This window comes from Mirounga angustirostris, unplaced genomic scaffold (genome assembly GCF_029215605.1).
Source record: "Mirounga angustirostris isolate CCGP_5_RB_7025 unplaced genomic scaffold, mMirAng1.0.hap1 SCAF_11, whole genome shotgun sequence".
Lineage (NCBI taxonomy): Eukaryota > Metazoa > Chordata > Mammalia > Carnivora > Phocidae > Mirounga > Mirounga angustirostris.
In genome coordinates, this window is record NW_026991719.1 from 57,740,084 (window position 1) to 57,759,419 (window position 19,336).

The 19,336-nt window shown below is 42.6% G+C and overlaps 1 protein-coding gene across 6 annotated transcripts in view; it reads left to right on the forward strand.

The window, feature by feature from the left end:
- Nucleotides 1-213: 213 nt before the first annotated feature.
- The window catches only part of TAF1 (TATA-box binding protein associated factor 1), a 75,298-nt gene continuing 56,175 nt past the window's right edge, over nucleotides 214-19,336 (forward strand). For 2 of the 6 annotated variants that reach the window (XM_045879467.3, XM_064574241.1), the window contains exons 1-18: nucleotides 214-460; nucleotides 1,461-1,575; nucleotides 1,710-1,826; nucleotides 6,010-6,129; nucleotides 7,252-7,493; nucleotides 7,884-8,102; nucleotides 8,501-8,719; nucleotides 9,072-9,276; nucleotides 10,951-11,127; nucleotides 11,610-11,737; nucleotides 11,850-11,957; nucleotides 12,081-12,254; nucleotides 12,619-12,792; nucleotides 13,022-13,126; nucleotides 14,842-15,042; nucleotides 15,213-15,354; nucleotides 15,724-15,854; nucleotides 16,553-16,633. In XM_045879467.3, the coding sequence (XP_045735423.1) occupies nucleotides 281-460; nucleotides 1,461-1,575; nucleotides 1,710-1,826; nucleotides 6,010-6,129; nucleotides 7,252-7,493; nucleotides 7,884-8,102; nucleotides 8,501-8,719; nucleotides 9,072-9,276; nucleotides 10,951-11,127; nucleotides 11,610-11,737; nucleotides 11,850-11,957; nucleotides 12,081-12,254; nucleotides 12,619-12,792; nucleotides 13,022-13,126; nucleotides 14,842-15,042; nucleotides 15,213-15,354; nucleotides 15,724-15,854; nucleotides 16,553-16,633 (2,838 nt within the window). In that variant the 5' untranslated portion in view covers nucleotides 214-280. The remainder of the gene's footprint in view (nucleotides 461-1,460; nucleotides 1,576-1,709; nucleotides 1,827-6,009; nucleotides 6,130-7,251; nucleotides 7,494-7,883; nucleotides 8,103-8,500; nucleotides 8,720-9,071; nucleotides 9,277-10,950; nucleotides 11,128-11,609; nucleotides 11,738-11,849; nucleotides 11,958-12,080; nucleotides 12,255-12,618; nucleotides 12,793-13,021; nucleotides 13,127-14,841; nucleotides 15,043-15,212; nucleotides 15,355-15,723; nucleotides 15,855-16,552; nucleotides 16,634-19,336) is intronic. The other 4 variants (XM_045879452.3, XM_045879440.3, XM_045879448.3 and 1 more) reach the window with 3 other exon arrangements.

Consider the following 19,336-nt stretch of genomic DNA (forward strand, 5'->3'; position numbering starts at 1 on the left):
CTCTAACTCGGTGCACCGGGGATGCTCATGCGCAGATTAGTGGAAGGGGCGGGGCCCAACATTTTCTTTGACCAACCGCTTTCCACATAACCAACCTCCTGATCGCGTACGGTCGAATCAAAAGCCGTTAGTAAAGTAGTGCAACCAATTCTTTTTCGTAGGCCGGCCGGTCTTTCCGGTTATTCCCCGCCCCCCCTTTATTCCGCTTCCGGTAGGGTCTGGTGGGGTCAAGGAGCCCTGTAAGTCACTTCTGGGCGACTAATGTTTTTATTTCCGGTCCATGGGACCAGGCTGGGATCTGCTGCTGTCCGCAGCCTCTGGTGATACCACCACCGCCATCATGTCAGACACGGACAGCGATGAAGATTCCGCTGGAGGCGGCCCATTTTCTTTAGCCGGTTTCCTTTTCGGCAACATCAATGGAGCCGGACAGCTGGAGGGGGAAAGCGTCTTGGATGATGTGAGGGGGCGGGCGTGTGTATAGGGTCGGGGGTGGTGCGGCTGAGTGAGGAGAGTAGAGGGTGCTTAGAATAGAGCCCCTATGAGAGGGCGCGGTTAACGTAAAGAGGAGAGGAAATGAGAAGCGGACACTGTTCTAGTAGAGCGTGCATAACGTAGAGTGTGGAGGCTCCGTTCTGGGTGAGGGTGGGAAGAAGAGAGGACTCTAGGCAAGCCCTCGTAGGTCAGGGGCGCTGATGTGGGTGGCGTTGGGGATCATATCCTAACCAGGCAGACGGAAAAATAGCGTAACCTAGGGATATTGCTTTTAAGCCGTTGCTCTGAGGACTTTGGAGATTCTCGAAGCTGCCTGTCTGACATCGTTGACTTGAGGTGGCACTAGAGCAAGAGGACTGGACAGAACCTGTGACAAATCGTGTGGTTCAGGTCTCCGTTCTTAGAACAGTGAATGTTCAGACTATTTGAGGCAGACCCCTTCTGGTCCAGTGCACTTCTTGGGTAGTTTTCCACAGTTTTCACTGACATTCATGAAATTGTTTCCTGTGTTCAAATGGACCTTACCTACTTTCATTTAGGTTCATTTTCTCAAGGAAAAAATATTGATCAGTATTCCTCTTCTGCATCACACACAAACACACAAAAGGTAGCAGAAAAAGTTCTTGTCATCCCTTCCCTAATCCCAGGGACCTCATTTGCCTTAGCCTTTATTCAGAGAACTACTGTTCCATTTGTTTAATCTTGGTGATGGTTCTTTGACTAATCTTTTCTTAGTAAAGTATGGTGATGAAATTGGACTTAATATATTGATAAAGATCTGATCAATGTGGAGTTTAGTGGAAGATTTACTTTACAGTTCTGGAATGTGATGCTCCTTTTAGCACATGCAGAGTTCTATTTAATATGGATTTACAGCTTTGTGCTGGACCAGGGAAATAAGCCTTGTGGTGTGGGAAGCTTAGGTTTAGTTGTTATTTTTGACTCTGGTGCTGTCCCTTTTTCAGGAGTGTAAGAAGCACTTGGCAGGCTTGGGGGCTTTGGGTCTGGGCAGCCTGATCACTGAACTCACCGCAAATGAAGAATTGACTGGGACTGATGGTGCCTTGGTAAATGATGAAGGTGAAGTGTGGGTCATGGGGAGTAAGGAGGGAGGAGGCTAGCCATTTACTATGTATACACTTTTCAATGGGAATTATTTAAGGGAGTGAGAGTTTTTGTTGAGATATACCTGCCCCCCCCCCTTTTACTTATAGGATGGATCAGGAGTACAGAAGATGCTGTGGACTATTCAGACATCAATGAGGTAGCAGAAGATGAAAGCCGAAGATACCAGCAGACAATGGGGAGCTTGCAGCCCCTTTGCCACTCAGGTGATTCTTTAGTGTCATCAGTACAGCATTCCAGTTCATTTTCTTGCTGTGTAGTCCATTTTGTTTCTATGTATGCTTTCTGCCATTGTTCCTGCTCTCCATCCTTTGCTTCTCTCTTTTTGTCAGCTCAGTTCCATGGAGCTGCTGTCTTTTTTTTGTGTTCTGGGGCAGTGTTATACTCAGATGTTTATTCCTCATATTGGTTATCCCCAAATTCTTGGTAAATGCCAAGTAAGGATGATAGTGCTTTCCTTATCATCTAGTATTTGAGTACCTACAGGGTTCATGGCACGGTTTTAGATATTACTTGAACTCAGTCTTTGCTCTTAAGGACTTGGTGATTCAAGGAGGATTAAGTATATACAATGTCATATATAAATGAGCACACATATTTATTGGATCAATTTTTTTTTTTAAAGATTTTATTTATTTGAGAGAGAGAATGAGAGAGAGAGAGAGAGCACAAGATGGGGGAGGGTCAGAGGGAGAAGTAGACTCCCCGCTAAGCAGGGAGCCCGACGTGGGACTCAATCCCGGGACTCCAGGATCATGACCTGAGCCGAAGGCAGCTGCGTAACCAACTGAGCCACACAGGCGCCCTATTGGCTCAACTTCTATTAATCACTCACCACCTATATGCTGACAGAATGCATTTAATGCTTGCTCACAATACAGGTTTCTCTCCCTGGTATAAGGTGCTACATATAGAATCAGAATCAGAGCTAGAAGGGCTCTTAGTGATTATTTATTATTAACCTCATCACAGATAAAGAAAACTTGGTCTTTAATAAGATGTGGGACTTTATTAAAAGTTCTATAAGTTAGGTAGTGGCAGACCTTGACTAATTCAATAATTCAGGTTATTAGACATTTATTGAGCTATTATGGGCTATAAACTATGATAGTATGGTACAAAGATAATAAAATCCATTTTCTCATCTTGAGCTTAGTTCTGTGGTCTGGAACCTAGAGCTACTGATCATAGTTCCTTTTTTTTGACTTGTAATTTTTTACAACTTTTAATTGAGGTATAGTTGACACATATATAATTGTTTCCACTGCCTTACACTACCTCTCACTTCTTGACACTTTTGTATGAGGTTGCTCATTGTTCATTGTCCACCTCTTTGAATTAGATTTCGGGACCAGTTGATGGATTTGAGTGCTTGTTATAGAGCGAGACTTAACCATACCACTTACACAGGAGGTAACCCAGAAAAAGAGAAGATACAGGTCTCACTCTCAGGGATATTATTATCATTTGGGGAAGATGGGATAAACAAACACGAAGCATAATTACTCATAATAAAAAGACATAAGCCAGCTACAAGCTCATATTTCTGTATAGAGTAGTGTATTTCATTTCAAGAGGTTGACAGAATATCTGAGACAAATATTGTAACTTATTTTTGAGTACCGAACTGTTATTTTTGAGTACCGTGGCTTAGGCTAAGGGGGAGGTGGTAGCAGCTCTGATTTTCAGGGAATACTGGAATTTTCAGGTTTGGGTTTGTTGTCTTGGCTAGGGATGTTAAGGAAGAGGACGAGTGGGGGTGTCCTAGTTGGTTTTTATGAGCTGACCTCCTAGAAAAGGAGGATGCTGCATTTGGTAGTCTTAGTACTCTGGGATGCTTATTTCCAGGTTCTCTTATTCAATGAAGGTGCCTTCACCTGTGTCCTAACTTCTTCCTTCTCTGGCATTGGCCCCTTCACATGGCTTGATTTACAAGGATTCTTTGGAATAATTGGAAGTGGGTGGAGGTCATTAGAAAAGATGTCATGGAGGTGAATTTTGAGCAAAAGTTTGAAAGGGTTTCATGGAGAGGAAGCAGCAGGGCATTTTGGTTTGAAAACATGGCTTGTCTAAAGGTTTGGAGATAGAAATAAGGAATAGGTGCAGGGGGACTTGGCCAGCAGGTTTTCTTGAAAGGACTGGAAAACATACCGCTAGATAGCAAGGACCAAGGATAGAGTAATTTGACAGCACTTGTACATATGCCTTACTTGGGATTTGATGTCATAAAGGATTGTATATCAACATTGATTGTTGAGTAAGGGGCAGGGTGGTATAATGAAAAGAAAATGGACTTTGGAGTCAGAATGATAGGTTCAAGTCCCAGCACCATATTTAGTTTGAACCTGGGAAAGTTGCTCAGTCTTTGAGGCTTGGATTTGTAATAAAACCTCAGTTTTCTAGCCTGGAATAAAGGTGATAATACCTCATTAATGGGTCTTATGTGGGAATTTAAGTTCATTATCACGGGGACTGAAAGCACCTACATAGTACGGTGTCATGGTAGATGCTCTGTAAATATTAGTTGCCTTTCCTTCCTAAATAAAAATGAAAAGTGATACTTGTTGCTTTGGGGTTTTGATTAGAAAAGGGGTAAAGGGGCAGACTAACTTGGAGACTGTTCTTGCAGGCTAGATGTAAAGTCATCAAGGTCTCGAGTAGGGTGACAATTGTGGAAAATGCTAAGCAGAATTAAACTTGAGAGTTGCTGATAAAACATCAGTAGGACTTGGTAAGTGAGGAAGTACATTGGAAAGAGTATAGGCTTTGTTGTTCAACCAGCCTTACTTTGTCATTTAAAACTTTGTGACCCTGGGGCGCCTGGGTGGCTCAGTTGGTTAAGCGACTGCCTTCGGCTCAGGTCATGATCCTGGAGTCCCGGGATCGAGTCCCGCATCGGGCTCCCTGCTCGGCAGGGAGCCTGCTTCTCCCTCTGACCCTCCCCCCTCTCATGTGCTCTCTCTCTCTCATTCTCTCTGTCTCAAATAAATAAAATCTAAAAAAAACAAAAAACAAAAAACTTTGTGACCCTGAGTAAGTCATTTCACTATCTCAGAATAATTCCTACTTTGCCAACATTCTTGGGAGGATTATAGATAAAATAACTACAGGTACTTGGCATATAATGGGAGCTAAGTAAATGGAAGTTGCTGTAATGACTACTATTAATGATTGGAAAAGCTGTGTTGGGGGGTAAGAGATTGATGGAGGAGACAGGAGACTTAAAGTCGTAAGCTGGGAAAATGAGGCTGGAGGTGGTATTGATAGTAAGGAAAGGGAGTTTTATTTTTTTTTATTTTTTTTTTAAGATTTTATTTATTTATTTGAGACAGAGAGAATGAGAGACAGAGAGCATGAGAGGGAGGAGGGTCAGAGGGAGAAGCAGACTCCCTGCCGAGCAGGGAGCCCGATGCGGGACTCGATCCCGGGACTCCAGGATCATGACCTGAGCCGAAGGCAGTCGCTTAACCAACTGAGCCACCCAGGCGCCCAGGAAAGGGAGTTTTAAAGAGGAGAAGGATATTTCAGTGTGATGAGAGATGCAATTGTGGAATATCTGAGTGGAAAGGTTCTTTTTAAAAAAATATATATTTTTAGTTTATTTATTTGAGAGAGAGAGAGAGACAGGGACAGAGCATGAGCAGGGGAAGGAGGCAGAAGGAGAGGGGGAAGCAGACTCCCTGCTGAGTAGGGAGCCTGATGCGGGGCTCCATCCCAGGACCCTGGGCTCATGACCAGAGCTGAAGGCAGACACTTAACCGACTGCACCACCCAGGTGCCCTTGAGTGGAAAGGTTCTTTAGGCGGCAGAACATGCGGTGTGACTGTAGAGGGGTAAGTCAGGGCAAGACCTACAGATCTGGGCTTAATCTGGATAAGGGTGATTCTTGAGTAAGAGAATGGAGCTTGTGTAGAGGAATAAAAGAGTGTTCACTGTCAGGTGTTGAGTGATGCCAGAGATTAAAGGGCAGTGAAAAGACTTAACAAACTGCAGAAGGTAGACAAAAAAAGTGTGTCAAAGATTTGGGGAGTTGGAAGAGAGAAAGTTTAGTCTTAAAGGAAACTGACAGAGAAGGAAGAATGTTAAATTCAATTATGAGATTGAGCAGGATGAAAATAAAAAATCAAATAGGATTTGATCGGGAGAAGGAACAAAGGTTTTAAACGGTTCTTGGGACCTCCCTCAGTTTCTATATGAGGTATACATAGTGTTCTAGTATTTGGTGATACTGTGTCATCATCTCTTTCTGAAGGCGAAGCTGCACCTCCTGTGTGTTCTTAAGGGATCTGTATAGTGTTTCATGTGGTGCTTTAAATTCTTGCGTAACAAACTCGGGGCTGTTGTGCGACCTTCTGGATGTTGAGGAGATCATCTTGCTGGTTTCATTAGATTATGATGAAGATGACTATGATGCTGATTGTGAAGACATTGACTGCAAGTTGATGCCTCCTCCACCTCCACCTCCAGGACCAATGAAGAAGGATAAGGACCAGGATGCTCTTGCTGGTGGTAAGTAGAGACTGTCTTCTTTTGTCCAAGGAAAAGTTCCATTCATAGATCTAGGCTTTTGACATACCCATAGGGAGCTATTAATAATGATTAAGCTGTTAGGAGAGGATACAACTTCTGGAAGTGATTCATACAATTTTCAAATGTTAACGTCAAAGGGAAGTTTTACTTTTAAAACATTTGGCAACAGTATTTTAACAGGTACTCAAGAAAAAGTAGTTTACATCAGTGGTTCTCAAATCTGGCTGCCCATCACAATCATCCCAAGCCTTTAAAAAAAAAAATATACAGATTTCTGACTCACCCAGAGAGTCTGATTCTGAAGATCTGGGATAGAGCCCAGGAATTTCCAGGTGTTCTCCCAGTCATTGCTGATGCAACTGATCTGCATGCTAGTATTTGGAAACTACCTGTCTAGATGACTTTCTTTAAAAGAAAGGATTAAATGGAGAAGGCATCCTAGAATGTGCATAAATCACGTAGAGCCAACTACCAGATTCAGAGATTTCCAAGGCAAGGGCTTTAGTGATCTTCTCCACCTTTCCTCTGTCGGCCACTAGTAACTCTGTCCTAGGCTAGGAGATTGCGGAAAGCAGTGCTTTTCATCTCCTGTATTTTGAGAATTATGTTAGCCTAAATTTCTCCTGTTAGAGTTTTCACCATTTCTGCATTAGTCTGCAGGCTAAATAACATCTGATAACTTTATGTCCTGGATCTTATTTTATGTTAAACAATTTCATTATCATCCTGTGGGCTTAAAAAAAAATTCTTCAGTTTATGGGTCCCCGAACTAGAAATGATAAGGCCCGATTGGTATAAAAGTGTCATATAGTTTTGCTATTGATCACATTCCTTTAATATATGTATAGAAAGTAGTAAATGTAGTAATAGTGTTTGTTTTCTCTCATCACAACCCTAGGGTACCGGGTACAAGGTGAGTTGGGGATGGTGGGAGATAATGAGTTGGAATGAGTTTTCTGGGTTGCATACCTAGTGATCTGGGTGCTTGGAACTATATCCCCTGCCACTGAGCCATGCATATAGCCTAGAGTGGGTACTGGCTGAATCGGAGGAAATATGCTCACAGTTACATGCCAAAGGGGTTTCTCTTCCTTGTTGCAGTGTCTGAGGATGGAGAAGGCATCATCTTGCCCTCCATCATTGCCCCTTCCTCTTTGGCCTCAGAGAAAGTGGACTTCAGTAGTTCCTCTGACTCAGAATCTGAGATGGGACCTCAAGAAGCAACACAGGCAGAATCTGAAGATGGAAAGCTGACCCTACCATTGGCTGGGATTATGCAGCATGATGCCACCAAGCTGTTGCCGAGCGTCACAGAACTTTTCCCGGAATTTCGGCCTGGGAAGGTACTTTCCGTGGAGAATGCCCACATTGCAAACCACTGACCTCCTAAATGCTGAGCTCTGTTGCTAAGATACTGAATATAGAATGGATAAGATCTAAAAGTTTTCTTATTCAATGACATTGTATTGGGTCTTTTTTAAAAAGTCGTATGCACTGATGATAATACTTGTGATTTATGTAGTTCTCGTTAGAAATTGTCCTTGTTGCCTTAAAAGAACTAGTCCAAATTGTTAAGGGATGCTTCTTTACTTCCTTGGTAGATGTTGTAACTCTGAGTTCAGCACTCCTCAGTCCCTCCTCCACAGCCGAGTAGACCCCTCAAGGGAGTTTGCAGACCCGGATGCTGCTGTTTTCCTATCTGATAATTGAGTCTTTGAGTCTCTGTGTTCTAGGTATTACGCTTCCTACGTCTTTTCGGACCAGGGAAGAACGTCCCATCTGTTTGGCGGAGTGCTCGGAGAAAGAGGAAAAAGAAGCACCGGGAGCTGATACAGGAAGAGCAGATCCAGGAGGTGGAGTGCTCAGTAGAGTCAGAAGTCAGCCAGAAGTCTTTGTGGAACTATGACTACGCTCCACCACCACCTCCAGAGCAGTGTCTCTCTGATGATGAAGTAGGCAAAATAGAGACCTGGGATTGAGACTTACTAGAGGAACAAATGAGTTCTCCCTAGCTTATGTCTAAATTGGAAATACCACCTTAGCAGGCAGAGTCTTGTGCTGATTATGAACAAGTAATCGTGAGTTCGGTCTTAGTGGCTGTTCCTTCCCTATTAGAGTAGAAAAGTATTGCGGGCCTGCAGTTGGTGGTACACACACTGGTGAATAGGAGTTTGAATGATAGGCAGAGTGTGCCCTGATCTAGCTCCATTGTTCCCATTCTAATTCCAGTCCTGTTGAAGAGTCATCCTTATAGTTCCTCTGACTTCCCTTCCTGACTGTGGACTCCCTCTAGCCCTGGGACATCTGGGATCAGGAAAGCCTCCTCCCCTCCTGCTTTGTTCTGTTACAGATTACAATGATGGCTCCTGTTGAGTCCAAGTTTTCCCAGTCCACTGGAGATACAGATAAAGTGACCGATACCAAACCAAGAGTGGCTGAGTGGCGTTACGGGCCTGCTCGACTGTGGTATGATATGCTGGGTGTCCCTGAAGATGGCAGTGGGTTTGATTATGGCTTCAAACTGAGAAAAATGGACCACGAACCTGTGATGAAATGTAGAGTGATGGAGGTAAGCGACGCTGATATGTAAGAAAGGCATCTGTGCCCAGGGCCCTCTCCGTTTTACTTAACTTTGCTTTCTAGTTGGGGAGATACCGGGCAGGGTGTCTTCGGTGAGAGATGGAGGTTTTAAGCCTTGTGCTTGTTGAGGTATGTCGCTCTGGCAACTAGGCCCGATTGCAAGGGTTCTGTTTGGACAGTGAGTGCTGCGCTGGACCAGGAGTGGGAAGAGGCAGACATTGCTCCATCATCAGGTTCTTTCAAGTCAGGGACCACATTCAATGTGTCTGATGGGGGATCTGGAGTGGGAACTTTGACCAGTGACCATTCAGGGATTTGTTATTCCTTCTCCGTTTCTGTAGGACTTCAGGAAACTTGAGGAAAACAGCGCTGACCTTCTGGCTGATGAAAACTTCCTGATGGTGACACAGCTGCATTGGGAAGATGATATCATCTGGGATGGGGAAGATGTCAAACACAAAGGAACAAAACCTCAGCGTGCAAGCCTGGCAGGCTGGCTGCCTTCCAGCATGACCAGGAATGCCATGGCCTACAATGTTCAGCAAGGTGCGCTTCTGTGCCGGCCGTGTCTAGCACACTGCCCTTCATCTCCATCATCCTGAGGGGGTTCAGCTGTGCTCTCTGCTGCTGCTGAGGGGCAGCAGAATGGTTTCAACCTGAGCCCTGATTCTAGTCCGTAATCAGTTGTACACTTTTTTTTTTAAGATTGATTTATTTATTTGACAGAGACACAGCGAGAGAAGGAACACAAGCAGGGGGAGTGGGAGAGGGAGAAGCAGGCTTCCCGCTGAGCAGAGAGCCCAACACGGGGCTCGATCCCAGGACCCTGGGATCATGACCTGAGCCTAAGGCAGATGCTTAACAACTGAGCCATCCAGGCGCCCCGAAGTTGTACACTATTTACAAGCTAGGGTGGACTCTGATTTCTCATTAGAAAAATGTGAAAACCACTTTGAAGTTAATGGTCTTTCCGAACTAGAACAAGGCTTTTTCTCTATGGTCTACTTATGTTTTTAAAGCCAGCCCCTTTGTCTTTATCATGCTAGAATTTGCTTTTTCTTTCCTTAAGTATGCAAAAAGAAAAAAAAAAGGTATGTCATGCTTAATGTAGAGAACTTTGAAAATAGAAGACAGTGTCAAAAATCACTGATAATCCAGCTATCCAGAGATGATCGACTTTTAACTTTTCGGTGTACTTTGGTTTTCTGTCTTCTGTGTGTGTATGTAGTTGAGCTCATTTCTGTAGACAGTTTTGTATACTGTGCTTTTCACTTGATAACAGTATTATTCTATGTCATTCAAAGTTTTTCATAAAAATGTTTAATGACATGGGAAACTCAAGTAAAAAAAACATAAAGTGGCATATATGATAACCTGTTTTGTAAGTGGGGAAAAAAAAAAGCACACTATATAATCATAGAAAGCTGACTGAAAGGAAATGCACTATGGGATTCACAGTGGTTATTTCTGGTTTGTGAGATCACAGACAGCTTCAGTTTCCTTTATATTTTTCTGTATTTCCCTTCAGTTACCCTGGATTACTTTTATAATCTGGAGGAAAACAAAAATGTCTTGATTCTTAAATCTAAGGAAGAGGTTTTTTTCCTTCTCTCGTTCTATCTAAAAGCTTTGCTGGCTGCATTGTATTCTTAAATGGATGTTTTCATAATTCACCAATAGTTACTGTATTTTTTATATATATCTTACTAGCATTTATTGTTAGTATATTTTACCATATCGTTTATTACCACGATTTCTTTAGCCAGTCCCTTATTAAACACACTTGGCTGTTTAAATTTTGAGTCTTATGAAAAATATTGCAGTGAACATTTTGTCTGCAACTATTTTTAAAGGGAGAAATACACTGTATGCACTAGGCTCCTTTTCAGTAGCTGCATGAATAACTTTACTAACATTTGCTCTTTTTCCCTTTGCTGGAATCATGATTGAAAGGGGCATAGTTGGGGCGCCTGGGTGGCTCAGTCCTTAAGTGTCTGCCTTCGGCTCAGGTCATGATCCCAGGGTCCTGGGATCGAGCCCCGTGTTGGGCTCTCTGCTCAGCGGGAAGCCTGCTTCTCCCTCTCCCACTCCCCCTGCTTGTGTTCCCTCTCTTGCTGTCTCTCTCTCTCTCTGTCAAATAAATAAATAAAAAATCTTTAAGAAAAAAAGGGGGGGCATAGTTGTTTTGTCTCATTGAGTGTTTCCTCCTCTTCTGAGTAGGTTTTGCAGCCACCCTGGATGATGACAAGCCTTGGTACTCTATCTTTCCCATTGACAATGAGGAGCTGGTGTATGGACGCTGGGAGGACAATATCATTTGGGATGCTCAGGCCATGCCCCGGCTGTTGGAACCTCCTGTTTTGACACTTGATCCCAATGATGAGAACCTCATTTTGGGTATGCTATTGGCAGGGACCAGTGTTCCTTCTCCATAATTGACAGCTTGCTGCTAATGTCAAGGGACAGGGGGAGATCAGAAAGATTGAGAAGGTCAAGACTAGAAGCTTCTCGGGGGCACCTGGCTGGCTCATTCAGTGGAGAGGTGACTCTTGATCTCAGGGTCGTGAGTTTCAACCTCCTATTGGGTGTGGAGCCTACTTTTAAAAATAAATTAAAAAGACTAGAACTTTTAGGTAGCAGTTGAGCGAGCAAAGTTGTGGCTGTTTCTAGTATTTCTGTTTTGCTTAGGGAAAACTCATAATGTAGGAATATTGAAAAGTAGTACCTTTGAGATTCCAGGAGTGTAGTTTGTTTGAATCACCTACTAGAAGTGGTCTGGGGTGGGATAAGAGATCTGGTTAGGAAGTGCAAAGATATCTGTTGGGAAGGTGAATCTTCAGGGATAGTATCTCCAGAGTGGATGTTTGTTTCATCCTTAGAAATTCCTGACGAAAAGGAAGAGGCCACCTCCAACTCTCCTTCCAAGGAAAGTAAGAAGGAATCATCTCTGAAGAAGAGTCGAATTCTGTTAGGGAAAACGGGGGTCATCAAAGAGGAACCACAGCAGGTCTGCGGAGGGAGAGGGGACCCCAGGGTGTTTAGAAGAACAGAGAAAGGTAATGGGAGACGGGTAGTCTGACTAAGGTTTATTTGATATCACTTTGATGTCCCATCATTAGAACATGTCTCAGCCAGAAGTGAAAGATCCATGGAATCTCTCCAATGATGAATATTACTACCCTAAGCAGCAGGGTCTTCGAGGCACCTTTGGAGGAAATATTATCCAGGTACAGGTAGCATTTTTTTCTGTGATGGATGGGAAACACTGCCTTGTTTTGATGGAGGATATGGGTAAATCTTGCCTAGGCTGGAGTTAGTATTTAATTTGAACCCTGTATTTCCTGTCTTAGCACTCGATTCCTGCTGTGGAATTAAGACAGCCCTTCTTTCCTACCCATATGGGGCCCATCAAACTTCGGCAGTTCCATCGCCCACCTCTGAAGAAGTACTCCTTCGGGGCACTCTCTCAGCCAGGTCCCCACTCAGTCCAGCCCTTGCTAAAACACATCAAAAAGAAGGCTAAGGTATGACTGAACTCTGTTTAGGAAAAAAAAAACAAAAACAAAACAGCTGTAAAAGACGGTAGAGTACAAATTGGGGAAACGGACATATTAATATCGATGATATTAGGGAATTACTTTTTTCTCAGATGGAATGTTGTTATAGTTATTTAGGAGAATATCCTTATTCTTAGGGGATGCATGTGAAAATACTTAAGGGTGAAGTGTCATGATGACTGCAGCTTTCAAAAATGATTCAGGGGGTGCCTGGGTGGCTCAGTCGGTTAAGCGTCTGCCTTCATTTTTGGTGTCATAGTCCCAGAATGAACATCAGTTTGCAGTTCTCGTCCTGTCAGGAGCTGAACTGTATTCTCTTTGTTCTGGGCAGATGAGAGAACAAGAGAGACAAGCTTCTGGTGGTGGAGAGATGTTTTTTATGCGCACACCTCAGGACCTCACAGGCAAAGATGGAGATCTTATTCTTGCAGAATACAGTGAGGAAAATGGACCATTAATGATGCAGGTTGGCATGGCAACCAAGATAAAAAACTACTATAAGCGGGTGAGTGTCTGAGAAAACATTTGTTACTAATATAGTTGTCATTACATATCCAGCAATAGTCTGCGAACATATATTTTGTCTTTTTTATGCTGTAAATTTTTTGGGAGAAAGAAATGGTATCTTTTTTGTAGTGGGTAATATTGCTGAAATGCTATGCTCAAGGAATATTTTGTGTAGGTTTATTGATTCTAGTCTGTGATAGTAACTGGGTCTTCTGTGTCCCTTCTAGAAACCTGGAAAAGATCCTGGAGCCCCAGATTGTAAATACGGAGAAACTGTTTACTGCCATACATCTCCCTTCCTGGGCTCTCTCCATCCTGGCCAATTACTGCAGGTGAGGGATTCTTTCCTGTTAACAACTCTTTCCTAAGGAACTTGACGGGTGAGGAGCTCGTGAGCCCAGAAAGAGCCAATTCTAGTTGATTGAGGTACTATTTATATATGAAGTATGGGGAGGATCAGTATAATCCCCAAATGATTATAGTCCCCACATTTTCTTTTGATCTTTTTTTTTAAAACTGGCTCCTAATAATGTTATTTGTAAACTAAATTTGAAATAGTTTTTGGAAAACACACACTGGTAAGAAGTCCAGAAACATCTGGGTGGCATACGGAAGTCAACCTGGGATTAATAATTTACTGTAGTTAATTAATGAGTATTTAATGTGTATCTGCAGAATTGGTGTATTTTCATTGTATTAGTCATGATCATTTTGAGGTATTAAAGCACACCTGAACCATGCCATTTACAGTCCTTAGCCATAGTAAAGTGTTTCCTGCCCCCCCTCCTTTTGTTCTTATGGGTGTAGAGAGGCCCTCTGATAACAGCTTTTACATGTTTTGTTAAAGGGAAGTACAGAGGTGCACGAATGATGTGAGGACATCTCTAGCACTGTCCTACCTTGTTTTTTTGTCCTCCATTTCTCTTGGTAGTCTTAACCACTTTTCCTCCTCTTACATCTAGTGTATTCTATTACTACTATTGCTTATTCTCCCAAAGCATCTTTAGACTGTTCCTGGCCTTCCTCTCCCTATAACTTTCTGTTGTGGCTACTTTTATAGTATCTTAAAGATCCTCTTTTATCGGGGTGCCTGGGTGGCTCAATTGGTTAAGCGTCTGCCTTTGGCTCAGGTCATGATCCCGGGGTCCTGGGATTGAGGCCCACATTGCATCAGGCTCCCTGCTCAGTGGGGAGTCTGCTTCTTCCTCTCCCTCTGCTGCTCCCCCTGCTTGTGCTTTCTCTCACTCTCTCTCCCGCTCTCTGTCAAATAAATAAATAAAATCTTTAAAGAAAACCCTCTTTTATCTTCTGTAATTCTGTTTTTCTCCCCATTTCACGCTTAAAATTTTCTTTTCTTCCCCCCACACTTAGAATTTTCTATCCACATCCATATATTGAAGGTTTTCTTCGTTTCTGTCCTCCTTTCTGATTTTCCGGGAAGTCTTTCTCTCGAATCACAGGCTTGATTGGTCCCTATCTGGCTGCTACTTAAGCTCAAATGTTTCTGTCCTGTGTGTTTAGTCTGTCTTTTCTAGCACACTTTCTACTCCCATTAGTTTTGGTTTTGTCATTTTATTAATTTATTTAACAAATGTTTTGGTGTTACCTACGTTCTGTCAGGAGCTATGCTGGGCCTAGGGTAGTAATATAGTACTTGTTAGTTTATGGAGTCATTGTCGTATATAATCATAGCAGTCCTGCAAGGTATAGGCATTTTAAAGTATCTCTATTTTGTAGATGAGGACAGTTAAGCTCAGAGATATTAAATAACTAATCTGACATCATACAGTGAGTAGCAGAGTCAGTGTCATCTGAATCCAAATCCTGTAGTTTCCCTACTACTGACTCTTAAAGGTAGCCAGTGGGTAAAAATTTACTTTCTAATCCTGTTTGACATCCCATATTCCAGTTTGTTTATATTACTGGATAGGTTTTAGACGGCATTATGGGGATGGAGAGCAAACAAGCTTGATTTTCCTTTCTCCTTAGTTGACTAAATTTCCTAGGGCTTCTTTGTATATAACTTTTGTGTTTTTACTTTTGGTAGGCATTTGAGAACAATCTTTTTCGTGCCCCAATTTACCTTCATAAGATGCCAGAAACTGACTTCCTTATCATTCGGACAAGACAAGGTTACTATATTCGGGAATTAGTGGATATTTTTGTGGTCGGCCAGCAGTGCCCCTTGTTTGAAGTTCCTGGGCCCAACTCCAAAAGGGCTAATACACATATTCGAGACTTTCTCCAGGTAAGAATGTCAGAATAGGGAGGTGGGTCAGGATGCACATAACGGTATTGTGGATTTGGGGGCACATCAGGAAAGATCAAAATACATAGGGGCTTAGCAGGGGAAGGAGCCCTGGTGAGCACTTTTGTCCTCTGTTTTGCCAAATGAAAAACATTCGGTTTGTTGGGCAGGTTTTTATTTACCGCCTCTTCTGGAAGAGTAAAGATCGACCACGGCGGATCCGAATGGAAGATATAAAAAAAGCCTTTCCTTCTCACTCAGAAAGTAGCATCCGGAAGAGGCTAAAGCTCTGCGCTGACTTCAAACGCACAGGTCATCACTTGTGACTAATTATTTGTTCTTTCTGTCTCTTTCTAAGAAAGGAATTAATGGCTTTCAATGAAAGGATAAGCATACAGCTCACAGATTTAGAAATTGATAGTCATCAAAAGAGGGAAGTAGTAAATCTAATTATGGAGGCTCTGATTGTGTTTTGATTTGTGCCTGCCAGGAAATTCATTGTATGTTCGATGTCATGAGGTGCAGGAAACCTAGCAGCAGGGGTTTTCTTCGGCAGTCAGGCTAACTGTGGCTAGACCTTCTGGGACATTGCGTGGTTCAGTCTCGGTTTGTTATCCTTGTTGCTGTCAGTGGAAGGGCCTTTGGAATGCAGAATGGTCTCATTCTCTCTACTTTTTCTAGGGATGGACTCAAACTGGTGGGTGTTGAAGTCTGATTTTCGTTTACCAACTGAAGAGGAGATCAGAGCTATGGTGTCTCCAGAGCAGTGCTGTGCTTATTATAGCATGATAGCTGCAGAGCAGCGACTGAAGGTGAACACCTTCCTTTTAGGCGCTGCCTGTGCCCATGCGTTTGTTTCAGAGAGATGAGGATGAAGACTGTCCTCACTGGCTTAGAAACAATGCTTACTAGATTATTAACCGGTTACTTAAAAATTCAGGCTCTGAGGTACTCTGTGTATGTTGGTTCTGAGGAAAACTACAGCATAGCTAAGTATCATTGGGAAGGCTTAACGAGGGACTTAGGGCATATTGTTTCATCCATTTGGGTGGTGACTTTAAACTTTGTTCTTTACAGGACAGGTATGTAAATAGGGCAGATACTTCAAGGTTGTTTTCCATAGCCTTCCAGGTGGGCAGAGGTGATGGTGCTGGACATGTGCTATAGAGAAGCACAATATCCTTCTCAGGCCCAAACAGGAAAGATCTAGCCGGGGTGAGATAGTGCAGCTATACCACTGAGTTAGTGAGTCTGTAGTAATGAGCATCTCTACTTAGCTTCCTTTATGGGCCTTAACTATCCATATATCAGCTGGCAAGTTCCCTGAAATGTAATATATCTTCTGATAGCCTAAGGATGTAGAGTGGTGACAGAGACAGTGAAGACTTTACAGAATCCATTCTGTATGCAAAAATGTACTTTGATATTCTGTACTTGGTACTTAATGAAACTTGTACTTTGTGTTTTCCGATTTATTGATTGGTTTGTGCTTAGATTTGTGCTCTTCCAGGATGCTGGCTATGGTGAGAAGTCCTTTTTTGCTCCAGAAGAAGAAAATGAGGAAGATTTCCAGATGAAGATTGATGATGAGGTAAGGCTTTACACTAATTTTTTTTGAAGATTTTATTTATTTGACAGAGACATAGTGAGAGAGGGAACACAAGCAGGGGGAGTGGGAGAGGGAGAAGCCGGCTTCCCACCAAGCAGGGAGCCCAATGCGGGGCTCTATCCCAGGACCCTGGGACCATGACCTGAGCCAAAGGCAGACGCTTAACGACTAAGCCACCCAGGTGCCCCTTTACACTAATTTTTTAAAATTAATTACTTCTTTTAGAGAGTGAGAGAGTGTGTGAGCAGGGGTGGGGGGGGCAGGTGGAGGGAGAGAATCTCAAGTAGACTCCCACCTTGAGCATGGAGCCCAATGTGGGGCTCGATCTCATAACCCTGAGATCATGTCATGACCTGAGCTGAAATCAAGAGTTGGATGCTCAGCTGACTGAGCCACCCAGGCACCCTGGCTTTATGCTAATTTTTATTAGTACATCCCATTTACCCATTTTTATTTTTTCTATTTTTCCTTTTTCTTAGAAAAACAGCTTTATTGAGATAAGATTGACATACTATAAGCAGCACGTATTTAAAGTGTACTATTTGATATGTTGTGATGTATGTTTATATCTGTGAATTCTCATAATAAGATAGTGAATGGATCTGTCACGCCCAAAAGTTTCTTCGTACCCCCTTTGGAATTCCTTTTTCCTGTCTCCTCCCTTCACTCTACCCTCCTTGTGCCCTGACAGCCACTGATACTTTCTGTCACTATAGATTAGCTCACATTTTCTACATTTTTAGATAAATGGACTCATTCAGTATATACTCTTTCTTTTTTTAATTGTGGTAAAATATACATAACAAAATTTGCCGCCTTAACCTTTACGTGTACAGTTCGATAACGTTAGGTATGTTCACACTGTTATATAACCAATTTCCAGAACTCTTTTCATCTTTTTTTTTTAAATTTTATTTATTTATTTGATGGAGAGAGAGACACAGTGAGAGAGGGAACACAAGCAGGGGGAGTGGAAGAGGGAGAAGCAGGCTTCCCGCGGAACAGGGAGCCCAATGTGGGGCTCGATCCCAGAGTCCTGGGATCATGACCTGAGCCGAAGGCAGACGCTTAACGACTGAGCCACCCAGACGCCCCGTGAGAACTCTTTTCATCTTGCAAAACTGAACCTCTGTTATCCATTAAATGACAAGTCCCCGTTTCTTCCTCCCCCAGCCTCTGCAACCACCATTCTACTTTCTGTCTCTTAATGAATTTTACTACTCTAGGTACTTCCCCTAAGTGGAATCATACAGTATTGTTTTTATGTGACTGGTTTATTTTACCCAGCATGATATCCTCAAAGTTCATGCATGTTGTAGCATATATCAGAATTCCCTTCCTTTTTAAGGCTGAATAACATTCCACTGTGTGTATATACCGTATTTCGTTTATCCATTGATCCACCGATGGACATTTGGGTTGCTTCCACCTCTTACTATTGTGAATAGTGCTGCTGTGAACGTGGGTATGCAAGTCTCTCTTCAAGATTCTGTTTTCTGTTCTTTTGCATATATACCCAGAAGTGGATTACTAGATCACGCAGTAGTTCTATTTTTAGTTTTTTGAGCAAACTCTGTACTTACTTTCTTCAAAGCAGCTGCAGCATTTTACGTTCCTATCAGTGGTATATAAGAATTTCAATTTCTCCACACTCTTGCCAACACTTACTTATTATTTTTTTGATAGTAGCCATTCTAGTGGTTGTGAGGTGGTATCTCATTGTGATTTTGATTTGCATTTCCCTAATGATTAGTAATGTTGAGCCATCTTCTCGTGTACTTACTGGACATTTGTATATTTTCTGAGAAAGGTCTATTCAAGTCCTTTGCTCATTTTTGAATTGGGTTATTTGGTTTCCATTGTTGAGTTGTAGGAGTTCTTTATAAATTCTGGATATTAATCTCTCATCAGATACATGCTGTGCCCATATTTTCTCCCACAGGTTGCCTTTTCATTCTGTTGTGTCCTTTGATTCAGAGAAGTTTTTAATTGAGATATAGTCCAGTGTATCTAATTTTACTTTTGTTGATTGTGCTTTTCGTTCCATATCCAAGAAATCATTGTCAAATCCAGTGTCATGGTTTTTCCTCTACATTTTCTTCTAAGAGTTTTATATTTTTAATTCTTATACTTAGGTCTTTGATCCATTGTGAGTTATATAGGAAAATATTTCCAATGGATGAAGTATAAAATGACACCCGATGGCACCAGATTACGTTGTCGCCACCAGTCACACTAGTAGTGGATAACACCTGAGCAGCCACACCCATTCAAACTAGCCTTCCACAATACTGCCCTCATTCCCAGTTAGGGAAGACACCAAAAGCTAAGGGCAGAGGTATGCTTTCTTCCTTTGCCTTGTTAGCTATGATCACGCCACATTATATTTACTTTTAGGTCAGGACGCTCCTTCATTTTTTTGGGCTTCTTCTCAGGAGGACCCTTAAGCTTCTTCTTTTCCTGGTTCCACTTAAGCCGCGGAATCCTCCGCCGTTCCTTCCGCATCTCTTCTCGATGCTGTTCATCAAAAAGGGCAAACTTCCGACTGAATAACAAGGGGGAAAAATATCACAGGACCGTAAGCAAAGCTAAACCAAGACGACTGTCCTGATAGCTAAACACCTCAGAACTAAAGTAACGCATCCGGACAGAAATAAAAGGGGCTACCCACATCCCCATCTCCCC